We start from the raw sequence: 26,687 nt of genomic DNA, 5'->3' as shown, positions 1-26,687 counted from the left end.
CAGCCAGCCATACAGGCTGGAAGAGCAGATCACCGATAACTCTGACCAATGCTATGCTTTGCGATTAAAATATATTGTTAATTAAACTGCATGGTCGATGGTGTACACGTACAAAAATACCAAGTCCAAAATTGTGCATTTTTGGTCACTTGATATACCATAAAAATTTATAAACAGAGATCAAAAAGTCTTAAAAACAAGCCCTTATATGGGTCTGTGGGTGCAAAATTGAAAGTGTTATGATTTTTAGGGGAGGAGGAAAAACGAAAGAGTTCAAAAATGAAAATTGGCCGCGTCCTTAAAGGGGTACTCCAAGAACAGAAAGTCCAGCTCACTCCCCGGCCCTTAGCGCACGGACTGGAGTGGGCAATGCCTGCAGCTCAGAGATAGAAGAAACAGTTGGTCCAGCGCAAGTACAGGAATGGATACTTTATTAATGCAACTTCAATACATGGAGGACAACCACAGGGTGACGCGTTTCGGCGCTAGCGTTGGACCTTAGTCATACAGAGTACAGGTATGGATAAAACTCTTTTATATGGAGTGCACCTCAAAGGTCCACCAATCCAATACTCGGGACGATGAGGTCACTACTCCCCCTTCTAATCTGAACAGGTGTACCACAGAACAAGTAACAACACCCATTAGGGGGGGCAACACGAGACTCAAACTGTTAGATAGAGAAATTTTCTGGATCCACAAGTTGGATAGCCGGAGTCCGAGGGGCCTCAATAAGAGAATGGACACTATTTTACATTATTGAGTATTTTCCTCGTATGACTTCCTGGCATGTGTATGTTTATAGTGTTCTGTATCACAGTTGGAGTTTGTGCCCCTCTAATGCATTCCCACCTTAATCCTGCACCCACTGGAATATAAGTTTATATTTATTTTTACTATTATTATCATTCACGGTAAATTTTTAGCCACTAGCGGGAATAATATAGGTCCCTTGAAAAACCGTGATTCATGCTATATATATTTTTTTTACTTATAGCAAGGTGCATGACGGGATTCTATATATATTTCTATATTTTATCCTGCCATTGTTTTGAGCACACATTTGCGTGTTTATGTTCCCTTTTGCTCATGTGTTTTCCTGTATATAGGTATGTGGTACCATCACTGCTCCGGGGGTATTCGTAATATACAGAACCCCATCAGGATATTCCTTGTTATCACAGGGTTTTTACTATCATTGTTATTTCATATATAAAAAATTTCCCTCATTTTTTCTGATGTGGTTGGTGTATTAGAATATTGTCGCATTCGGACATGATCATTTTTCCCCCGCACAGTGCTGTTGCCATAGGTAGATCTATGCAACCTTACTCTTTAACATGCTATTATTATTCATAATATGTTTATTTTTGCTTGCGGATCTTATCCCCCCCTTTTTTTATATTTATTTTATATTTCTATGCTCCTCTTTCTTTCTGAGTGGGTGTCCCAGAATGGGCTGTGGTACACCTGTTCAGATTAGAAGGGGGAGGAGTGACCTCATCGTCCCGAGTATTGGATTGGTGGACCTTTGAGGTGCACTCCATATAAAAGAGTTTTATCCATACCTGTACTCTGTATGACTAATGCCCGACGTTGTCCTCCATGTATTGAAGTTGCATCAATAAAGTATCCGTTCATGTACATGCGCTGGACCAACTATTTCTTCTATCTTAAAGGGGTACTCTGCTAAAAACATCTTATCCCCTATCCAAAGGATAGGGGATAAGATGTTAGATCACGGGGGTCCCACCGCTGGGGACTCCCGTGACCTCTGGCGCGGTACCCCTGTCATTCAGTGCACAGAGCGAACTCCGCTCCGTGCCTGATGACTGGCAATGGGAGGAGGCGTGATGGCTATGTATTAGCTGTCACGCCCCCTCCTATAGAAATGAATGGAGGGGGTGTGCCAGGACACCACGAACACGGAAGTTACAATCTTCCTTGTTCCAGACGCCGCTGCTGCCAGCCTGGAGATTGCTGGGGTTGCTAGCGACGGGAACCCCGGGATCTAACATCTTATGCTCTATCCTTTGGATAGGGCATAATTTGTTTTCAGCAGAGCACCCCAACACGTACACAGTTTTGATGCATGGGATTTTCTGTGGCAGATTTCAATGTAAACTAAAGGAATGAGCACAGCTTATAATCGGCAGTTACAAATCCTGCACATCAAATCTGCGCAGGATCCTGTATGTGTGAACGTACCCTAAGGGATTAAAAATTAGGATTGTATCTTTTGTTATTTTGGTGTGTGCTTTCATTAAAGCCTTTTAGGTATTTTTAACTACCTGTTACCTAGTGTTTTATTTATTTATTTATATTTATATTATTTATAGTATATCTTTATGCCCTGCTAACATCTTACTTTTTACTTATTGTACCATTGCCCATGCTTCCTTTCTCTCACCTCTCACCTTACTACTCTAATCAGTTTTGACTGTTTTGCATGTAGCTCCCTTGTGCCCCCATGTGGGTTTAATTTGAAGTGCAAACCTCAGCTATCACCTTTATTTTTAATAATACGGTATAATACACCATATGGGTTTAACTACTGTTATGTAGATTTGAAAACAAAACACTTCTAAGCCCCTTTGAATGTACTTGCTTCTTTATGACCATGCATTAAAAACTGCTTCCATTAACCATGTATGCACACTCTGTCACAGATAGTGACCGAGTGATCATATGGTAACAGTACTTGCCCATTACAGTAACTTTAAACGTCATTTAAATGTACACATGTGCTCAAAAATGTGCATACAATCAAAAAATTGGTAGTATATATTCCATTTTCAAAGAAAACATGAGTGAACAGACAAATCATTTTTCTTTTATTTCTCATGGGATTCATATACAAGTTTTGGCATAATAATAAAACAAAACCCAGTAACAAAAAAAAACAAACAAAAAAAATTAAATGACCCCTGCTCAAAAGTGTGTAAACACTTTGGGGGACATTTAACATTAGGTGTCTATTGTAGACACAGATCTACCCCTTTACACTGCTTGTCTTATTTACACTCTTGCTCAAGATTTACTAAAGTTGTGCACATGCTTTGATAAATTTTGCACAAATACAGAAATGCCCCCTCGCTCTACCGTCCACTCCTTCTCTACTGCACACTTCACAGACTTGTGGTGTTTTCCCATGGTACACAGCTCACATAGCTAGAAGTGGTGAAGCAGCAGTGTGTGCCAAACAAAACTCTGCACAATAGTAAAATCATAAATCTTTATAATGTACACAGAATGTCTGGGTTTAAAAAATATGTAATTTTGCTAAACAATCTTTCACCTTACCTCTATATCAGTGTTTACCAACGAGAATGCCTCCAAGTGTTGCAAAACTTGGCATGTTGGGAGTTGCAGCTGCAAGTAAACACTGTTTACATGTACCAGAGCTGAGTGTGTGATCATGTATATGTAGCAGAAATTAGTGTGTGGCATGCATATGGAGCAGAGCTGAATGTGTAATTATGTGTATACATGACCACGCACACACTCAGCACTGCTGCATACACACAATCACATACTTAGCTCTGCTGCATACACATGATAACTCACTCAGCTCTGCTGCATATACACAATCACACACTCAACACTCAGCGTTGCTTCATATACACAATCATACACTCAGCTCTGCTGCCTTTATACAATCACACACTCAGCTCTACATACACATGATCACTCACTCAGCTCTGCTGCATATACACAATCACACACTCAGCTCTGCTGCATTTACACAATCACACACTCAGCTCTGCTGCATACACACAGTCATACACTCAGCTCTGCTACATACACATGATCACTCACTCAGCTCTGCTGCATATACAAAATCACACACTCAGCTCTGCTGCATACACGCAATCACACTCTCAGCTCTGCTGCATATACACAATCACACACTCAGCGCTGCTTCATATACACAATCATACATTCAGCTCTGCTGCTTTTATACAATCACACACTCAGCTCTACATACACATGATCACTCACTCAGCTCTGCTGCATATACACAATCACACACTCAGCACTGCTGCATTTACACAATCACACACTCAGCTCTGCTGCATACACACAGTCATACACTCAGCTCTGCTACATACACATGATCACTCACTCAGCTCTGCTGCATAAACATAGTCACACACTCAGCTCTGCTGCATACACATATTCACACACTCAGCTCTGCTGCATACACAAAATCCCTTTCAGCTCAGCTGCATACACAAAATCACACACTCAGCCTTGCCCCATATACACAATCACACACTCAGCTCTGCTGCATACACAATAAAGACAAAAACCTCCAAGGAAAACCTCCAAGGAAAGTACAGGCGATGCCTGATGAAGCACACATGCACGAAACGCGTTGCATACTGGGAATAAATGTTTTACTGTCTCCACTTTGTCTGGTCCTTCCGCGCCTGAAGTCTACTTTCCTTGGAGGTTTTTGTCTTAATTGCTACACAGGTGGCACGGCAGCAGTGGATCATTGTTACATACCTTCACCCAAGTTGTGCTGGTCCATGCAAAAACTTGTTCTGGTAAGCGCTACTATCATCTAGTGTCTTACATTGTTTTGGCGATATTTCACCATGGAGCGCTCCTTCTCTGTTTTTTTCACATACACAATAACACACTCAGCTCTGCTGCATATACACAATCACACACTAAGCTCTGCTGCATATACACAATCACATCCAGCAAGTGAAAGAGGCAAAAGAGGCGACACTCACCAAGCAGGTACTGGTTATTCACACAACGGTGACAGGATACAGGCGGGTAGCTGTAGTGGAGGATGGGGCTGCCGGAACAAGTTGTTTAGTGAGGCTTACTCCTCTAGCCGGAACGCAATCACACACTCAGCTCTGCTACATATACACAATCACACACTCAGTTCTGCTACAGACAGACAATCACACACTCAGCTCTGCTGCACACACATAGTCACACACTCAGCTCTGCTGCATATACACAATCACATTCTCAGCTCTGCTGCTTTTACAAAATCACACACTCAGCTCTGCTGCATACACATGATCACTCACTCAGCTCTGCTGCATATGCACAGTCACACAATCAGCTCTGCTGCATACACACAACCACACACTCAGCTCTGCTGCATGCACATAGTCACACACTCAGCTCTGCTGCATATACAATCACACCCTCAGTTATGCTGCATACACACAATCAAACACTCAGCTCTGCTGCATACTGCATATACACACACAATCACACACTCAGCTCTGCTGCATGCACATGATCACACATATACACTGACCTAACAGCTGTACCTCCTTCTCTCTCCCTGCATATAAAATGGTATTCTTAGCAATACAGTGACCATGGTTACAATATACACAGGTGCAATCTCCTGCACTCATCAAGAACAGCAGGAGTTTGAATTTTACACAGTTCTACAGATCTCCAGTCTTTACAGATCAGAGTCTAATCTAAATATGTATTACATATTGCTGGACTTGCTGGCTTATTCTTATAACATTTTAAGTGTCCTCCTTGATGGTGTATATTTGCACAATAAAATCAGGACTTACACAAAATTTGTGCGTGTAAAGAGAAAAGACACAGATGATAAATTGATCTCCACCACATAATCATCTGTAACTTACACTGTGATTTAGATTTCCACTTGTAAAGTTCTATAAAAAAATTATGCAAAAAAAAAACCATGCAAAAAACGGAATTGTGCAAAAAGATTGTGCAATGTAGACAGTGAAACCGGTGTATATATAATGATTATATAATATCTAATGTACATATAATTAATTCTAATACACACTGTGTGCAGTCTTTTGTTATCGTTCTTTATGAGGCCCCCAATTCTTGCAGGTGTTAAAGCTGCCCATTTGTCATCACAAAATGCAAAGTCTTTGGTTGTCGTACATGAACTGCATATTTGAGATCTTCCTAATGATTTTAGGGTCAGGAGACTGGAGACTTTTTCTTCTATAACCACTGGTGGGTCGACTTGGCCTTGTAGTTAGAGTCATTGTCGTAATGGAAAGTCCAAGAGCGTCCCATGCACAGCTTTTGTGCAGTTATTGTATGCCAGTATTTCTGATAACATACTGCATTCACCTTGTCATCAATTTTCACAAGATTCCCTTTGCCTAGAGCTTAAAGAGGTACTCCGGTGGACATTTTATTTTTTTTAAATCAACTGGTGCTAGAAAGTTGAACAGATTTGTAAATTACTTCTATTAAAAAAATCTTAATCCTTCCAGTACTTATTAGCTGCTGAATGCTACAGAGGAAATTATTTTCTTTTTGGAACACAGAGCTCTCTGCTGACATCACAAGCACAGTGCTCTCTGCTGACATCTCTGTCCATTTTAAGAACTGTCCAGAGTAGGAGAAATTCCCCATTCTTCATAGAGAAATCACGAAAAACAATTCCATGTAGATATTTATTAATTAAACACACATGGCAAATAGTTCACACAGTTCAAGACATAGAGTCATATGCAGTATACAAAGGTATAACACAGCAGCCCCAGTAAGGTAATGGGTAAGGTAACTGTATCTGTTAATGCCCTAGTCTGAATTTCCTGCCTACGAATAATTTTAGGGACAATTAGGAGGTTTCGGTGTAGGCCCAGGTCATAAGGACAGGGGACCTACTATTTGTAGGTAGGAAATTCAGACTAGTATGTCTTGAACTGTGTGAACTATTTGCCTTGTGTGTGTTTAATTAATAATTATCTAAATGGAATAGTTTTTAGGGATTTCTCTGTAGTATTCAGGCACTAATAAGTAGTGGAAGGATTAAGATTTTTTTATAGAAGTAATTTACAAATCTGTTTAACTTTCTGGCACCAGTACCCCTTTAACCCTCCCCAACCCCAAACACACCCCAAACCATCAGTGCTTCACAATGGGGTTGGTGTTCTTTTCACTATAGGCCTTGTTGACCATTCTCCAAACAAAGTGTGTAGGCTGCCATAGCCAAAGCCAGAAGTGTACCCAGCAGGAAGACAAAGTGTAAACTCCAGCTATATAGTTCTCATTCCTTTTAAATCTACTTTTATTTAAAACATTTGTATATGTTTGGGTGAAAAAATGCTGTTTTATCCCGGAAGCTAATACTTATGTGTCTGTGCAGAGACAAAATACAGCAAGTGTGGACGGAACAAGCAGGGCTCTGTGCAGGCTCCTTACTTGCCAATCAGCCTGCTGTGTGAGCCGGGGGTGTGTCTTAGAGCTCCAGTGCACAGAGCTCTGCTTGTCCTCACTGCAAAGAGCCCTGCTTGTCCTCCCACTCTTCCTGTATTTTGTCTCTGCACAGAGAAACACAGACAGGTACAAGACAGCAATTTTTACCTGAAAATATACACTTTTTTTTAACCAATGTTATTATCTACATAATATAAAACATTTTGCAAATGGCAGGTTTGGTTTTACCTGTGTGTCTGTAACTAAGGCCAAACTTTTGATCAGGGCCATTTGGTTGATTTCCGTTATGTTTAGAAATTAACCCCTTGGGAACGGAGCCCACTATAACCCTAAGGACAGGAGCATTTTTTGCAAATCTGACCTCTATCACTTTATGCATTAATAACTGGGATGCTTTTACTTTTAAATTTGATTCAGATATTGTTTTTTCGTGACATATTCTACTTTATGTTAGTGGTAAATGTACGTCAATACTTGCATCATTATTTCTTGGTGAAAAATTCCCAAATTTTAGGAAAAATTTGAACATTTTGCAATTTTCTAATTTGAAGCACTCTGTAAGGAAAAGGGACTTTGGCTGTCTAGGTATGCTGTTTGTAAGGAAAAGGGCCTTTGGCTGGCTAGGTATGCTGGGAGTTGTAGTTTTGCAACTTTTAGAATGCCAGAGTGAAGATCACTTACTGGCGATCTTCACAGCAGCCTCCTCCACTGCCGCTCTTTCTGGCTGCACTCCTCCTGCCGCCGCCGCTTCTCCGATGTCGCTGCTGGTCCAGTAAGATGGCCATGGTCCCCCCCTCGTGTCCCCCCTGCTCTGCCCGGACTTTGATCGGCGGGAAATGAACTCTAACCTATGCAATCCATTGGCAAAGCCATGTCCAAGAGACAACAGTATGTGCCCAAACTGAATGTGCTCTTGCCCAAGTTGCTGGTACTGTAGTCCCTCTCTTTCAAGTGGTGGACTCTGCACCTTTCAGAGAACTGATGGCTTGTGCCGAGCCGAGGTGGAGAGTGCCAAGCCAAAAAAGAATCAGCCATGTTCAATATTGTGGAACAGAAGGTGGGCCAGTCCTTGAGCCTGTCGGTGTGTACCAAAGTGCACGGCAGCACCGAAGTGAAGAGCTGTAACTATGGTCAGGGACAATACATGTCGTTTAAGGCCCACTGGGTGAATGTGTTTCCTGCACAGCCACAACACCAACTTGTACATGTCACGCCGCTTCTGGCTCCACGCTCTCAGGCCGTTGGTCCTGTGACAGTGTGCGACTCCGCCTCCTCATCCTCCACCGTGTCCTCAGCCTCCACTGAATGGACAAGTCTCAGTGCCCCTTCAGCATACCACGTGAGCAGGGCACGCGGTGTCAAGCTGTTCTTCACATGGTTTGCCTTGGCGAACAGAGTCACACGGGAGGAACTGCTAAAAGCCATTCATCAAGAAATCAAATCATGGCTTACTCCACGAAAACTAGCAATGGGAACCATGGTGACCGTCAACGGGAAGAACATCTTGTCTGTGCTGTGACAAAGAAGCCTGAGACATGTGCCCCGCAATGGCACATGTGTTCAATCTGGTTGTAAAGCAGTTCCTGAAGTGTTCCACCCATTTGCAAGACATCCTAACAATGGGAATGAAACTTTGCATGCACTTCAGCCACTCGTACACCACAAAGCACACCCTCCTTGAGCTGGCGTGTCAGAATGGCATCCAACAACATAGTCTTATTTGCGACGTTTGCACACATTGGAATTCCACCCTCCATATGTTGGACCGACTATACGAACAGAGAAAAGCCATCACCGATTTCTTGATGATCCAAGCTGATAGGGGGACTCCCCTGTGTAACTTCAATGTCAACCCGTGGCAGCTCATAAAAACCTTCCGTTTGCTCAGGCCCTTTGAGGAAGCCACATTATTAGTCAGTCCACCTCCAGGCTGTCTCATTCTGCCACCATATGTTCTCCTCATGCTGATGCCAGCTCCTAGCTGTCTCATACTACCACTCTATGTTCTCCTCTTGCTGCCACCACCTCCACGCTGTCTCATTCAGCCACTATATTGTCTCCTCATGCTTCCATCACCTCCAGGCTGTGTCATTCAGCCACTATATGCTGCCGCCACCTCCAGGCTGTGTCATTCAGCCACTATATGTTCTCCTCATGCTGCCTCAAACTCCAGGCTATAACATTCAGCCACTATATGCTGCCGCCAACTCCAGGCTGTGTTATTCAGCCACTAAATGGTCTCCTCATGCTGCCGCCAACTCTAGTTTGTGCCATTCAGCCACTGTATGTTCACCTCACGCTGCTGCTACATCCAAACTTTGTCATTCAGCCACTATATGTTCTCCTCATGCTGCTGCCACCTCCAGGCTGTGTCATTTGGCCACTATATGTTCTCCTCGTGCTGCCGCCACGTCAACGCTGTGCCATTCAGCCACTATATGGACTCCTCATGCTTCCGCCACCTCCAGGCTGTGTCATTCAGCCACTATATGTTCTCCTCATGCTGCCACAAACTCCAAGCTGTGTCATTCAGCCACTATATGCTGCCGCCAACTCCAGTATGTGTCATTCAGACACTATATGTTCTCCTCATACTGCCGCCAACTCCAGGCTGTGTAATTCAGCCACTATATGTTCTCCTCATGTTGCCGCTGCCTCCAAGCTGTGTCATTCAGCCACTATATGGCCTTCTCATGCTGCCGCCACATCCACACAGTGTCATTCAGCTACTATATGGTCTCCTCATGCTTCCGCCACCTCCAGGCTGTGACATTCAGACACTATATGTTCTCCTCATGCTGCCGCAAACTACAGCCTGTGTCATTCAGCCACTATATGCTGCCGCCAACTCCAGGCTGTGTCATTCAGCCACTATGTGGTCTCCTAATGCTGCTGCCACCTGCACGCTGTGTTATTCAGTCACTATATGGTCTCCTCATACTGATGCCACCTCCAGGCTCTGTCATTGTGCCGCTCTGCGTCAGTGATTCTAATAGCGACGCCTCTGATCTGCATGCCATACTGAATAACAGTATTATTTCATAACCCAGCACACACCCTTTGCGTTTTACAGCAAGGCAAAGTGTCCTACATCCCTATTGCGGCTCTCTGTAGGCCAGAAATAGCCATTTTTTAATAGCGTTTCGCCGCGAATAAATTCGGATCAAACCAAATTTTTTCTGAAAATTCTGCGAATCGTCTCAATCAAATTTTTCAAAAATTAACTCATCTCTAATTATAACCTTTTGACACATACTCACTGTTTGCTGCTGGATCATAAGTGCATGGTTATGGAGTACAGTTGAAGTGCAATTTGTTTTTGTATTTGAAAACCAATATAATCTATAGTATAGTAAACAAAATCTCTTATCCAGTTGGACTTTTGTGCTATGTTGTAGCCTCTAATACATTTATAGTTCATACCTATAAGGTAAGTCTTGAACATGAAACCTAGATTAAAATAGCATAGTGTATGTCATACAATGAATACATTTTCTAATATACCATATTTATCGGGGTATACCACGCACTGGCCTATAACACGCACCCTCATTTTACCAAATATCCATGGTAAAATGAGGGTGCGTGTGCGTGCGCGTGTATACCCCGATACACCCCCAGAAAAGGCAGGGGGAGAGAGGCCGTCACTGCCTGCTTCTCTCCCCCTGCCTTTCCTGGGGTCTAGAGCCCTGCTGCCACCGGCCGGCGCCGATAGCCAGGGGGAGAGAGGTGACGCCGGCAATGGGGCAGCGGCGCCGACAGCCAGGGGGAGAGAAGGGGCAGCGGCACCCATTGCCGGCGCCGCTGCCCCGTTGCCTCCCCCCATCCCCGGTTGCATAATTACCTGTTGCCGGGGTCGGGTCCGCGCTGCTTCAGGCCTCCGGAGTGCGTCCCCTGCGTCGTTGCTATGCACTGCAGCGCATAGCAACGACGCAGGGGACGCACACCGGAGGCCTGAAGCAGCGCGGACCTGACCTCCTCACATATAATGCCCCCTGTGCTGTGCCCCTCACATATAATGCCCCCTGTGCTGTGCCCCTCACATATATTGCCCCCTGAGGGGACAGGACAGGGGGCATTATATATGAGGGGCACATGATAGGAGCCTTATATGTGATGGGCACAGCACAGGAGGCATTATATGTGAAGGGCATAGCACAGGGAGCATTCTATATGAGGGGCGCATGATGGGGGCATTATATGTGAGAGGCGGATGATCGGGGCATTATATGTGAGGGGTGCATGATGGGGGCATTATATATGAGGGGTGCATGATGGGGGCATTATATGTGAGGGGCACATGATGGGGGCATTATATGTGAGGGGTGCATGATGAGAGCATTATATATGAGGGGAGCATGATGGGGGCATTATATGTGAGGGATGCATGATGGGGCATTATATATGAGGGGCACATGAGGGGGCATTTTATATGAGGGGCGCATGATGGGGGCATTATATGTGAGGGGCGCATGCTGGGGGTGTGGTAGCGGGGTGTGATAAGGGCAGATGTTGTTACCCTAGGGGTAGATGGCATTAACCCCTTGTATTCGTGATGCCAGGGCAGGGTTTAGCCTAAAACAACCCGAAGGTATACCGCTGGATCCTGGGCTAGGCAAGGGGGCAATAAAGACTCCGACGCTAAGTTACAGACAACGGTAGCTTTACTCAGAGTAGACAGTTGGTAAAGTCTATACAGTTCAGCCAGGGCTCAAGGAGGTGACCAGTGACGCAGAGACCTTAAGGGCTTGCTGGAACTGGTAGTAAGACTGGACAGTTGAAAACAGACCACGCTGACTTGACAGATGACAGGGACTGACTTGACTTGAATCATAAAGCTGTGACTTTAGCTTACTTGAATTGATGGTGGCGGTATGACTTGACTTTGAGGCCTCCAACACTCTGGACACACACTCCTCTGTGCTCTCTCCTGTCTGATGGTACTCCACTGTGCTCTCTCCTGTCTGATGGTACTCCACTGTGCTCTCTCCTGTCTGATGGTACTCCACTGTGCTCTCTCCTGTCTGATGATACTCCTCTTTGCTCTGTCCTGTCTGATAGCACTCCTCTGTGCTCTCTTCTGTCTGATAGTCCTCCTTTTTGCTCTCTCCGGTCTTATAGTACTCCTCTGTGCTCTCTCCGGTTTGATGGCATTCCTCTGTGCTCTCTCTTGTCTGATAGCACTCCTCTGTGCTTTCTCCTGTCTGATAGCACTCATCTGTGCTCCCTCCTGTCTGATAGTATTCCTCTGTGCTCTCTCCTGTCTGATAGTACTCCTCTGTGCTCTCTCCTGTCTGACAGTACTCCTCTGTGCTCTCTCCTGTCTGATAGTACTCCTTTGTGCTCTGTCCTGTCTGATAGTACTCCTCTATGCTCTCTCCTGTCTGATACTACTCATCTGTACTCTCTCCTGTCTGATAGTATTTATCTGTGCTCTCTTCTGTCTGATAGTACTCCTCTGTGCTCTCCCCTGTCTAATAGTACTCATCTGTGCTCTCTCCTGTCTAATGGTACTACACTGTGCTCTCTCCTGTCTGATGGTACTCCTCTGTGCTCTGTCCTGTCTGATAGCACTCCTCTGTGCTCTCTTCTGTCTGATAGTCCTCCTTTGTGCTCTCTCCTGTCTGATAGTACTCCTCTGAGCTCTCTCCTGTCTGATGGCACTCCTCTGTGCTCTCTCTTGTCTGATAGCACTCCTCTGTGCTTTCTCCTTTTTGATAGCACTAATCTGTGTTCCCTCCTGTCTGATAGGACCCCTCTGTGCTCTCTCCCTTCTGATAGTACTCCTCTTTGCTCTCTCCTGTCTGATAGTACTCCTCTGTGCTCTCTCCTGTCTGATAGTACTCCTCTGTACTCTCTCCTGTCTGATAGTACTGCTCCATGCTCTTTCCTTTCTGATAGGACTCCTCTGTGCTCTCTCCTGTCTGATAGGACCCCTCTGTGCTCTCTCCTGTCTGATAGTACTCTTCTGTGCTCTCTCCTATCTGATACTACTCATCTGTGCTCTCTCCTGTCTGATAGTATTTCTCTGTGCTCTCTTTTGTCTGATAGTACTCCTCTGTGCTCTCCCCTGTCTAATAGTACTCCTCTGTGCTCTCTCCTGTCTGATGGTACTCCACTGTGCTCTCTCCTGTCTGATGGTACTCCTCTGTGCTCTGTCCTGTCTGATAGCACTCCACTGTGCTCTCTTCTGTCTGATAGTCCTCCTTTGTGCTCTCTCCTGTCTTATAGTACTCTTCTGTGCTCTCTCCTGTCTGATGGTACTTCTCTGTGCTCTCTCTTTTCTGATAGCACTCCTCTGTGCTCCTGTCTGATAGCACTCATCTGTGCTCCCTCCTGTCTGACAGTACTCCTCTGTGCTCTCTCCTGTCTGATAGTACTCCTCTGTGCTCTCTCCTGTCTGATAGTACTCCTCTGTGCTCTCTCCTGTCTGATAGTACTGCTCCTTGCTCTTTCCTTTCTGATAGGACTCCTCTGTGCTCTCTCCTGTCTGATAGGACCCCTCTGTGCTCTCTCCCTTCTGATAGTACTCCTCTGTGCTCTCTCCTGTCTGATACTACTCATCTGTGCTCTCTCCTGTCTGATAGTATTTCTCTGTGATCTCTTCTGTCTGATAGTACTCCTCTGTGCTCTCCATTTTCTAATAGTACTCCTCTATGCTCTCTGCTGTCTGATAGTACTCCTCTGTGCTCTCTCCTGTCTAATAGCACTCCTCTGTGCTCTCTCTTGTCTGATAGTACTCATCTGTGCTCTCTCCTGTCCTATCAGACAGAAGAGAGAGCACAGAGTAGTGCTAGCTCACCCTCACTTACTGGACTTTTGCCTATGCCTGTCCTTCAGCTTAGACAAAGCCATGATTTTATAAGCCGTTATTTCTATAAAAAGGACATACCATTTTCCTATAAAGTATATTAGAAAGGTTTTGCCAAGATGTACAACATATAAAAGGTTTTTGTGTCTGACAGTGTCCATTTAAAGTACAATGTGGGAAATTTATCAATGTTGGTGTTTTTTATTTTTTGTGTGGTGGCAATGTTTATGTATACATATGTGGTGGTCCAGTACAGGAGTTGCACCCTTGCTGCCCTGTCAGGCAGCCTTCATACAGTGACCCCTGGGCCCCTCCAGCACCCAGGGGTCACTGTATGGAGACCTATGTATATTCCAAAGTGCCTATGTTGTATAGTGTATTGCATATAAAATGTGTTATGCCTTTAAGACCTGTTGTCATGTGATTGTAACCCAGAAAGGTACCAGTGATATGTGACCTATGGGACCCCTTAGAGTCTCCCACATATAAGCCCTAGGTGGAGCCTCTGTTCACACTCTTCCTGCTTAGCTGAGTTGCAGTAAGGTCAAGTCCTGTCAGAGTGTGTCTGGAGTCCAGAATAGGCCTAAAGTCTACCACACAGCCACGGATCCACAAGTCCACTACCACCCAGGTCCAAGTCAAAACCTGGTAAGCTACAAACGGGGTATAGTCAGTCTCAGTCAAATTAGTCCAAGTCAATCTGTCTCAAGTCTGCGTGTCTCTGCAGCAAATTGTCCCAGTCCACCATAAGTCCCAGCAAGCCCTGTGGTCTCAGAAGTCACTGGTCACCTCTGTGGGCCTAGCCAAGCTGTATAGACTGTTACATCTGTCTGACTCAGTAAAGCTGCTGTTGTTCTGAGTCATTATTTGCCCCGTGCCTAGCCCAGGATCCAGCGACCTACCTTTGGGTGGTGAAGCGGTTAAACCATGCCCTGGCATCATGAACACAAGGGGTTAATGCCATCTACCCCTAGGATAAGTCCATCTGCCCTGCATCACACCCACACCACACATACCACTGTGGTATTTTTTGTTATGATGGCAATGTGTACATGTGCTAAATTTATGATATGGTCGCACATCATGTGATAGATATGGTGCTAGTGCACATTTTGTGAAATAACACTTGAGTACCCCACTTCTTACCCCTGTTGCGCAAAAATCTGACTTTTTACCTCGTTGTGCAAAGATCGTAAACTTTATAAAAGTTCTGTTCACAGCCAGTTTTGTAAGCTGGGCTGGTGTATATTTGTGATTTAACTCAGGGCATTGGGCAAATAAATTTCAAAATAATATTCATTTTAAATTTGGTGCCTAAATGCCTGAATGAGTGCAATTCTTTCCACAGTATATAACTATACTATAGGAGACAAAGCTTCCAATTCTGTCTATATAGCACCTGTCTCCAGCATGAGACCCAGTGCCATAGAAACACAGTACACAAGTTCCCACACTGGAGACAGGTGCTGTGGAGGTGGAGAGGGAAGCCTTTTCTCCTATTGCATGGTCAAACACGATGGGAAGAGCGACACCCTATTCAGGTATTTAGGTGTTAAATTTGAAATGAATGTGCTGCATGATAGTCATTGGTCAAAAAAGCATTGGAGGTACTCTTTCAGTAAGCTGGACTTTGTATATATTTTTTTAAATTAAACTTTATTTAGTAAAGGCAAAATTCTGTACCAATGAACATGGTTCCTTTTGTTTTGTTCAGCATATCTGTCGCTACAAATAATTGCCATTTATGTTTTCAGGTTCCTGCCACTGTGGAAAGTGCATCTGTTCACCACAGGACTGGTATGTTTCAGGGGAGTTCTGTGAATGTGATGACAGGGACTGCGACAAACACGATGGCCTTACTTGCACAGGTAAACAGAATATTAGATGCAATCACCGTACTTGTCAAGAAAGGTTTTTCCTCTCATTGTTTGCATTTTCCTTTGGTTTGTTTTCATAACTTTGATAGCAATAGGTACACTTTTGTGATGTACTGATCTAAAACACTGTACATTCATTTTTTATTTCTGACATGGCTTGTTTTCAGATATGGCTTGTTTTCTGAAACATAGTGTAAAGATCAAGGGGGCCAAAATAAGTGAACTCTCTCAATTGGATGTTGCTAGCATATGGTGATTATTCTATTGTTTTTCAATCTAGTGGGAACGGGGTTGGCAATTTTTTCTACCGTATTTATCGCCGTATAAGATGCAAAACTGTGGGGGAAAATTGGTGCGTCTTATACGGCGAATACACACCTACCGTGGTGGTCCCTGTGGCCATCAACGGCTGGGACCCGCGGCTAATACAGGATTGCCCTGTATCAACCCTTCAGATGCGGCGATCAAAGCTGACCGGCTGCTCAGTCGGGCTGTTCGTGACCGCCGCCTGAAATCGCGGCGTCCCGAACAGCTTACAGGACACCGGGAGGGAACTTACCTGCCTCCTCGGTGTCTGCTCCGTGCCGGGATCCCCTGCATGGCCGGCACTCTCCTTCGACGTCATTGCGTCGTCGTGATGACGGCGACGAAGAGTGGGGATCCCGGGGACAGCCAACGGCTGTCCGGGCATGCTGGGAGTTGTAGTTTTGCAACATCTGGAGGTCAGCAGGTTGAACATCACTGTTGGGTTCAGAATCTTTTTTTTCTAGATTTTGCACCTTTAAAATTGGGTGCGTCTTATATGCCGGTGCGTCCTTTAGGGCGAAAAATACGGTATATACAATTTAACAATTACATTCAGATAACTAGAAACAGTAATAAATAGTCAAAACTTGGAAAAACCTAACTAGCTCAATGGACCTGGCAGTTTTCTGTGGTATTATCAAGGAATATACCTGAGGAATTAGACATAGATGAGCAGAGGAGACAGAAACAAGATATATGACAAATATGTCCATTCCAAATTTGACCTCCTGTAGAGGAAAGGGGTAACCATTTTTTTTTTTAAACAGTGGTACGATGTAGGCCATTTTTTAATATAGGGGCATGATGCACAACCTTTTTTTTTTTTTATTCAGGAGGCCCACTGTAGGCCATTGTTTTTATTCAGGAATCACAGTGTAGGTCTTTTTTTTTTTTTTTTTTTTTTTTTTTTTTACTCAGGACCTTTTAATTCAATGTGCACAGTGTGGGAATTAAAGTCACACATTGTTTAGGTAATTTATTAGAATGTAATAATGTATTTATTTGTGGTGTATATTATTATATAGTTTAAAAATATTTTAATTATTTCATTTCATTATAGAAGTGGGAATACTTTTCTGCACACATATATCTTTGTAGTCCAATAAAATCCCCCCTTAGATTCCACACCTTGATAGAGACGGAGGATGGACTGTGGCTAGTGGGCTGTATAGAGAGTAAATGGAAATCTGCCAAATGATTAAAATTCTGAACATGCCCTCATGTATTTGCATATTTTAGACATGCTCCATCATTGTGATTGAGAACTGAATCCATCAACTTCCTCTGTTTCTTTATTTAGGATGTTCTAGATTCTCTATTTTCTCCCATATTATAAACTGCCTTTTCTTGATTTCCTGGAAAACATAACATTTAGTTTGACAGTATGTAATTTTAGTAATGTTCTGAAGAGACATTTGGAGACATGACAAAACTGAGAAAGGTGTATCAGAACACTTTCAGCTATTACAGACAAACGGTATGTCACTATATGATTTGTACTATAGAAGTAAGAGCTCATTTCCATATTACAAAGAATATACTTTCACTACTGAGCTGTCATTTTAATTTTTTCTAAAGCAATGATAAATGTTGTAAAAATCATTTTAGAAATAGAGTATCTATCAATATCAGTATTTATCATTAACAATAAACCCAATACACATGTTTATCGTGCAGGTGAACTGGATTAAATTGATATTAGCCGACGATATTAGCCTGCATTGCTGGTATGGTAATTAACCACACTTTGCACAATGGAGATAGGAGCTGGCATGCCCAGCACCCCGGCCTCTGCCCCCTCTGCTCCAATATGTCCACCAACCTGTGAATATTTATGGGCCCCTCTTCGCCCATGTGAGCATTGAGCATGGAAATGAACTACACAGCTGAATTTATATCTTGGCTACAGACTGGAGGACGTCTTAGCACCAATGTAATCTTTTCACATGTGCTACATGTCAAAAGTTTATTTAAATAAAAATAACACTTTAAAGTGGTTGTCCGGATAAAACATTTAATCTTTATTTTTTTATCTGCTTAGGCAGAGGGAAAGCAAATAAAAAAAAAAAAAAGAACTGTCTCCTATTTTCCCCGCTCCCATGCCCCTGCCAGCATGCTGGAGCTCCTGTTCCCTGATGTTCTGCACTTCTGGGTTTGGGAATGTGAAGTATCATGCCCGCTCACCCAGTCAGCAGCGCTGTGCCTCAGTCACTGAATGGCTGAGCGGCGTGTGACATCACATCCACAAACCCAGAAGTGCTAAACAGTGGGGAACAAAACTCTGTTATACTGATGGCTGGCTGGGAGGGAGGAAGGTAAGAGATGGATCCTTCCCTGGCCAGATCTTTTAAAAAACATTTTCTCATGACAAGCCCATTAAGCCAAGCAAAGCCACGGAAATTGGCCCTGATTTACTATTGTAAACCCAACATGCATTGTTGGGTTGTGCGCCAGATTCTGGTGCATTGCGCCGGAAATTCTGTCTGCACCAGAATGTGCGGCAGAATAGAAAAAACTGGAAAACTACGGAGAAAACTAGAAAAGGGGTGTGGCCGCCACAGAAACCACAGAAAATGTAGTAAATTTGAGCTGCAGAAAACCTGACAGATCAGAGCATGTGTAAGAAAAAAAATAGCAAAATGTAGGGAAAAGTGCAAAATGTAGGGAAACCTTAGTAAATACCGTGGAAAATATTTTTTAGGGAATTAAAACCCACAAGGATACCTACACTCCACTCTTAGTAAATCAGGGCCATTATATGTGAAAGGAAGTCTTAGGTTTGTTCACATGGGCATTTTACAGACACATTTTTGCATTATGGCCGCAGGTTTTGGCCTGAGCATGGGTCCGATGGCCCCAACTGATCTGCATCCTTATTATGGACACAAAAATAGGTCCATAATACACTGCCTGTGATACTGGCTTTATAATAGGTTTTTGAAACGAATAAGCATAGTAGAACTGCTCTTTACTGTTTTTGGGTATGCACAAGAACTTAGGCGGTGAAAGGGTAAGCCATAATTCACTGCTGCTGTAAATGCTGCGTATTTTCTAAATACAAATTGTGTGTGGGAAATCCAAAATATTTACAGAAGCAGTAAACCTTTTTATATGTTATACGTGTATGATTTTCTAAACCTCCGGTACCTAGAGTATTGCTATACAGTGGTCCCTCAACATGCGATCGTAGTCCGTTCCAAATGGATCATCGTTTGTTGAAACCATCGTATGTTGAGGGATCCGTGCAATGTAAAGTATAGGGTACGCACGCCGCTTCTATTGGATGACGGGACGGCGTGCGCAGCGACGTGATGACGACAATGGAGACCGCCGACAATATAGGGGATCCCGAAGAGGACGGGCCGGAGACCCGAGAACAGGTAACTGATCATCAGCGGACCACACCTGGCACCGTAATGGGCTATCTGGTGGCAGCTGAAGCAGTCTGCGCTGCCGGATAGCCATTTATGCGATGGCCCCGACATACAAAAGCATTGTATGTTGATGCTGCCTTCAACATGCGATGGCCTCTGAGAGGCCATCGTATGTTGAAATGATCGTATGTCGGGGCCATCGTAGGTCGGGGGAGTCACTGTATACAAATGAAGGCCTAGAAAATAAGACAAAGTCCAATTATGAGCATGTTTTAGATGTAGAAACTGGTTTCTATAAGAAATACTCTTGGGGAACTGAGGGGGTTAATCTAGGTCTTCAGGTGCAGCCAGTGCAGATGAGTATAGCTATGTATCCATCTAACACACTATAAAGCCTGGGAGAAATAAAAGACAGCATGATTATAGTGTATAGCACTTTGCTAAGAGCATTGCTGAAAAGATGCTATTAGTTGTCTGAAAGTCTATATTTCCAGTGTCTGCTAAATCAAACGCAAAGAGCTTGACACAAAAAAGGAATATTTAAGGGACCGGGTAAAGGGTTTTGATTATGACCTGCTACTCTTTAATAAGCCATTTGAAGGAGTACATTTTGATTGTGACAATTAAACTCCTATTCAATTTGTTTTTAGGCAACGGGATATGTAACTGTGGAAACTGCGAATGCTGGGAAGGATGGAATGGAAATGCCTGCGAGATATGGCTCGGAAACGAATACCCCTAAAGATGTAAAAATTGTTTAAAATGTGCTCTTATACTTTAATATAGGCTGCTGTTGAACATACACAATAGTGGAGTATATACCCCTATCAACTGACCTGCTTAATCCGACTGTTCTAAGTCTGTAAGTCTGTAGAATTTGGGCTAATGTAGAGATATTTGTGTACAGGAGATATAAGAGATTGTTGCCTTATTGCATCATTTGTCAGGACATCACATCCTCAATCCATGCTGAATAATTAATAAATAACCAGCTGGCATAATATGATAGGTATACACATACAAATACCCAGATGGGGACCTTCAACCCAACCTGTCCCATTCATAGCACCTCCGTTTTTCCAATGGGTCATATATTTGGTTCAGATAGTTTGCTGTAATAGTTGTTTTTAAACATATTCTTATAATAGAACATGCAGAACATGTACAAGAAACTCAACTGTATGTAATAAAGAGATGGTTATATGTATCACCAGTTTAATAAATATCACATAATGTGTGTCATGTTTGGTTTCATGTTTCAATATTATAAGGTAAATACAGTACAATAAAAAATCCAGGATATAATTAAAGGGGTATTCCAAGATTTTTTGTTCAGCCTTTGAGCTCAGGATGCCAAGTTATAATACTGTATAATATGCTTCTATTACCTCTTTTTTAAAAAAAAAAAAACACCTAAAAGTTCCGTAGTGGAAGTCTTCTTATTTACTGTTGTCTCTGACCATCCCAGCATTCCACGTGGCCAGAGATAATATGTCATATGTCCCATGGTCCCCAGAAGGCGTGGCTATGCTGCAGTGGGTGGGCGGATAGCATTACTTTAATAAATCTCTTCCCCCTTATTCACCCACTCAATAACAGCATAGCCGTACCCTGTGCATGGAGCATATATGTGCATGATGGCTATACAGTATGATTCTTTAGTATGAGTGACTGCTTGCTTCCTCATTTGCTATTTGCTCATTTGCTATTCTTCCCTCCTATTTTTTCAGTTGGGCTTATATATCTCTCAAAACAGACGTCTGAGGTACACAGAAGTATAGTCAAAGCACATTCTGCACTATGGTACAAATTTTAATGCTCTCTTCATTAACCCCTTAAGGACAAAGCCCATTTTGACCTTAAGGTTTGACCTTAAGGTACATTTTTGTAGGGTGAAAAAACATGCCATTTGTTTTTTTTTTACTTTTGGGGCTTTCATTTCTACGCAGTGAAATTTTTGGTAAATATCACACCTTATCTTAATTCTGTAGGTCAATAAGGTTACAAGGATACCCAATTATGTAGGTTTTATTTTATTGTACCACTTTAAAAAAAAAATAACTACATGCAGCAAAATTTGTATTGTAACACTCACCTTTCAGTAGACTGGAACACAGATGATAGTGGACCCGCCAGACCTGTGTGGTAGATGACTCGGACCGTACCAGGGAGCAGCAGAGTCTTAGGTGCTTCTGGTTTTTACCAGAGCCAGCCGCAAAGTGGGATGGACTTGCTGCGGCAGGCGGCACCCAGGTCGCTACCGCTGGCACGGCCTGACCACACAGGCGGCTGAGGAGATTCGAGGCACAGGTGAGATTAGGCAACTTGGGGTCTGGATAGCAGGAGGTTAGGGCTGGCGGCACAGTAGCACAGTAGCGTAGTGTAGCGTAGAGGAACGTAGCAAATGGTCGGTAGGCAGGCAGCAAAGGAGCAAGGTCAGGTCACGGAGCAAAGGTATGATACACGGCAAGGCAATACACAGGAATGCTTTCTCCAAGGCTCTAGGGCAACAAAGATCCGGCAGGGGAGTGTGAGAGGTGGAGGAATTTATCAATGAGCCACAGGTGTTACTTCACTAATGGACGCACTGGCCCTTTAAATCTGAAAGCTCCGGGGGGGGGGGGGGGGGGAAAGGGGACACGTGCCCTGGAGCAGAGAGGCAGGAGCAGGAGAAGCACAAGGTGATTGATGGGCTGGGATTCGCATGCGGGCACACGCGGGGCTACGGCATGGTCATAGCGGGTCGGGCCCGGCACCTAACAACGTCCGGGACCCGTGGCTAATAGTGCACGGCACTGATCACGGTGCCGCATGCTATTAACCCTTTACATGCAGTGTTCAAAGTTGATTGCTGTGTTTAAAGTGAAACTAAACTGCTCCCGACTAGCTCATTGGGCTGTTCGGGACCGCCTCAATGAAATTGTGGTGTCCCGAAAAGCTGTAGGAAACGAGGAGGGTCCCCCTACCTTCCTCCTGGTGTCTGATCGCCGAATGACTGCTCAGTGCCTGTGATCCAGGCATGAGCAGTCAAGCAGCAGAATCATTGATCAATGGTATCCTATGGGATAACATAGATCAATGTAAAAGATCAGTGTATGCAGTGTTATAGTCCCCTAAGGGGGCTATAACATTGCAAAAAGAAAGTGAAAAAAAAAAGTTAATAAAGATCATTTAACCTCTTCCCTAATAATAGTTTGAATCACCCCCCTTTTCCCATAAAAAAAAACTGTGTAAATAAAAAAAAAAAACTTATGTGGTATCGCCATGTGTGGAAATGTCCGAATTATAAAAATGTATTGCTAATTAAACCGCATGGTCAATGGCGTACACACAAAAAATTCCAAAGTCCAAAATAGCGTATTTTTGGTCACTTTTTATATAATGAAAAATGAATAAAAAGTGATCAAGAAGTCCGATCAATACAAATATGGTAAAACTTCAGATCACAGCGCAAAAAATGAGCCCTCATACCACCCCATACATGGAAAAAAAAAAGTTATAGGGGTCAGAATAGGACAATTTTAAACATATAAATTTTGCTACATGTAGTTATGATTTTCTACATAAGTACGACAAAATCAAACCTACATAAGAAGAGAATCATTTTAATCATATGGACCTACAGAATAAAGAGAAAGTGTAATTTTTACTGAAAAATTTACTGCGTAAACAGAAGCCCCCAAAATTAACAAAATGGCGTTTTTTCCTCAATTTTGTCGCACAATGATTTTATTTGCCGTTTCACAGTCGATTTTTGGATAAAATGACTGATGTCATTACAAAGTAGAATTGGTGTCACAAAAAATAAGCCATCATATGAAACTTTATGTGCAAAATTGAAAGGGTTATGATTTTTTAAAGGTAAGGAGGAAAAAACAAAAGTGCAAAAGCGGAAAAACGCTCAGCCCTAAAGGGGTTAAACCCCGGTAAATGGAACCAGGAGGTACAGGTACACCCTCGGTCCTTAAGTACCAGGACACAAGTAATGGACACAGAGCTCCACTTCTTTGCCACCAAGGTGGAGATTGCGTGCTGGTAATGGGCTAGTATTATCAAAGATGAGCTAGTTGGACATTTGTATGTTTAGGATCGGTTTAAAATAAATTAGCAAATTTCCTGCCAGTTTACAGAAGACATGCTTTCACTCAGCTTCAAGAACTTTTGAAAAAAGTTCTATGCAAACAGGCAGTGCAATAACCCACAAAACAAATGATTCACATTGCCTAATGGCTCTAAAGCCCTGTAAAACTTTGCCAGGTCTTGTGGGAATGTATTTAAGTAGTTTTAGGGGTTCATTCACACAGACGAATCTGCAGCGTATTTTACGCAGTGGATCCGCCGATAATGGACCCTACAGTTTTATTCTGTGCCGGCACATAGCGGCAATCCACCGCTACGAACAGAGACGATGCAATGTGCAAGTCACCGTGCGCATGCGCAGTATTCTCGCACAGATCAATGTTTGCGAGTACACTGCGCATGTGTGCGGCAACTCGCACATCGCAGCGTATCTGCTCATAGTGGCGGATTGACGCTATGAGCAGGCACAGATGGGGACAGCACTGCCGATCAATCCGTGAGGGTTTTGAGGGTTTTCAAGTTAATATCAAAGTTACACCAACATACCATAACCCATGGTAACTAATAGCTTGTTTAACAAATGTTGCATTAGCAGATTTTGGATACTTTTTAATATTAAAGTAAAGGTGGATAAAGTGTCCCTTTTTAGTGGTACACAGAGGTATCGAAAGATGTAATGGCTTTTCCCGAGCACTCCAAATATTCTGCCTTTTTGGTAGTTGCAACAGGATCAGCTTCCCAAAATAGTCAAGAAGAAATTTATTTTGTAAACATTGTAATTATCAAATTATCAAATGCTCTCCCATTTTTGGGAGCACGTGTCTCAAAACAGTAACTTTTGAAAAGTTGAAAAAATCATTAAAAAATTCACCCTTTTCAGAAAGAAGAAAAAAAAAATTAAGGTAACTTGGTTTAAAAGGCTTGACGCTTGGTGAACCCCAAGTTCTGAGCAATTGCCAGTTGCCAGGCTTGGATTTATGCAGGACAATGCTCTATCACATACATGGAATTCCCCACTGCATGACTGGTCAGTATGGCCCTAAAGATGAAAAATAATCAAATGGCAACCTTCCTCATCTGACCTAAACCCTACTCAGTACTATTGGGCTCTGCTTAAATGAGATATTTAGGGGACATTCACACTTGCACCCAGGAATGCTGTTGCATTAACCTAAATATTGGTGTGAACATGTCTTCCGCCAATCCATTCACACTGCATAATTTCAACACTCTAAATGTCATGTTTATTTTTACGGTAGAATCATGCGTTGACATTGCCGTCAATGGTGAGGACGCAGGTCCGCACCATAAATATTCTCCTAAGAAAGTCAGCACCTCACTTCTACTTTCTTTAAAATATTAAAGGGGTACTCCCGTGGAAACCTTTTTTTTTTTTTTTTTATCAACTGGTGCCAGAAAGTTAAACAGATTTGTAAATCACTTCTATTAAAAAATCTTAATCCTTCCAGTACATTTTAGGGGCTGTATACTAAAGAGAAATCCAAAAAAGAAATGCATTTCCTATGATGTCCTGACCACAGTGCTCTCTGCTGACCTCTGCTGTCCATTTTAGGAACTTTCCAGAACAGGAGAAAATCCCCATAGCAAACATATGCTGCTCTGGATAGTTCCTAAAATGGTCTGCAGAGAGCACTGTGGTCAGGACATCACAGGAAATGCATTTCTTTTTTGTATTTCTCTTTAGTATACAGCCCCTAAAAAGTACTGGAAGGATTAAGATTTTTTAATAGAAGTGATTTACAAATCTGTTTAACTTTCTGGCACCAGTTAATAAAAAAAAATAAAAAAAAAAAGTTTTCCACAGGAGTACCCCTTTAAGTTTTAAGTTTTATTCACATTTTGGATTGATGAAAAGCACTGTACTTGTTCAATAGTAAATGAATCCTCCAAATACACTGTGTGCACAATTATTGGGCATGTTGTATGTTTATGTAAAATATCCCATGAGAAGGTTGTGTTTCCAGTATACAGGAGACGACATATATGGTTTTATTACAATAAATGTCCATTAGGTGTCTGTAGTATATATTCACATATGTTTACATTCATTCTTAATGCATATTTTACAAAAATTTACAAAAAAAAAGTGTAAAACCTCCTTCAAAGGTATAATGCCTTGCATATATTTTCAACAGATATGTTTGTTAACAAATATTTGGCATATCTTTGAATACTTATGGCAAATATTTGTAAAAATAAAAAAAATAACCCTGAGCTTGATAACCTGTCTTGGTCCTATAATCCTCCCATAACTTTATCTTTGTTGCCCTCCTCTGTGCTCTCTCCAGTTTGGCCATGTCCTTCTTTTATACAGGTGCACAAAACTGGACACAATACTCCATATGTGGTCTGAATAGTAATTTTTACAGAGGCAAAACTAAGTTCTTGTCACCAGCCTTTAACCCTTTCTTAATACATCCAATGATGTCTTATCATTTAGTAGTGTTGAGCGGCATAGGCCATATTCGAATTCGCGATATTTCGCGAATATATTGACGAATATTCGTCATATATTCGCTAAATTCGCATATTCGTAAAATTCGCATTTTATTTTCGCATATGCGAAAATACATGTATGCGAAAATTCGCATATGCGAACATTCGCGTATGCGAAAATTTGCATGTGCGAAAATTTGCATATAATTAATTACCATACGCAAAAATTCTCATATGCGAAAATGTACATATGCACACAAGCTGGAAGCAGAGAAAGATGATCACTGTGATGTGTACTGTGAAAAGAAAAAAAAATATTCGTTATTACGAATTTATAGTGCTATACTCGCGAATTCGCGAATATGCGATATGCGCGAATAAAATTCGTATTGCGAATATTCGCGAGCAACACTATTATTTAGTACATCATTTTAAATGTTGTTTTCATAGCCCAAGTGCATAATTCCATACTAGATAAAAAGTAAAAGAAAAAAAAGGAATAGATGGGGCGCATGCATATGTATAGAAACATATATATCTTTATGACAAGCTTTAAAATTTATCACAGTTATATTA

The 26,687-nt window shown here is 42.6% G+C and overlaps 1 protein-coding gene across 1 annotated transcript in view; it reads left to right on the top strand.

The window, feature by feature from the left end:
• ITGBL1 (integrin subunit beta like 1) overlaps positions 1-20,873 on the top strand; it is a 500,590-nt gene extending 479,717 nt beyond the window's left edge. The window contains exons 11-12 of the mRNA XM_056555676.1: positions 15,772-15,885; positions 20,225-20,873. Of these exons, the coding sequence (XP_056411651.1) occupies positions 15,772-15,885; positions 20,225-20,316 (206 nt within the window). The 3' untranslated portion in view covers positions 20,317-20,873. The remainder of the gene's footprint in view (positions 1-15,771; positions 15,886-20,224) is intronic.
• The last annotated feature ends 5,814 nt before the right edge of the window (positions 20,874-26,687 follow it).

Source organism: Hyla sarda, chromosome 2 (assembly GCF_029499605.1).
Source record: "Hyla sarda isolate aHylSar1 chromosome 2, aHylSar1.hap1, whole genome shotgun sequence".
In the NCBI taxonomy this organism is placed as follows: Eukaryota; Metazoa; Chordata; class Amphibia; order Anura; family Hylidae; genus Hyla; species Hyla sarda.
The sequence above is the reverse complement of the archived record's forward strand: the minus strand, read 5'-3'. Positions and strand labels throughout refer to the sequence as shown.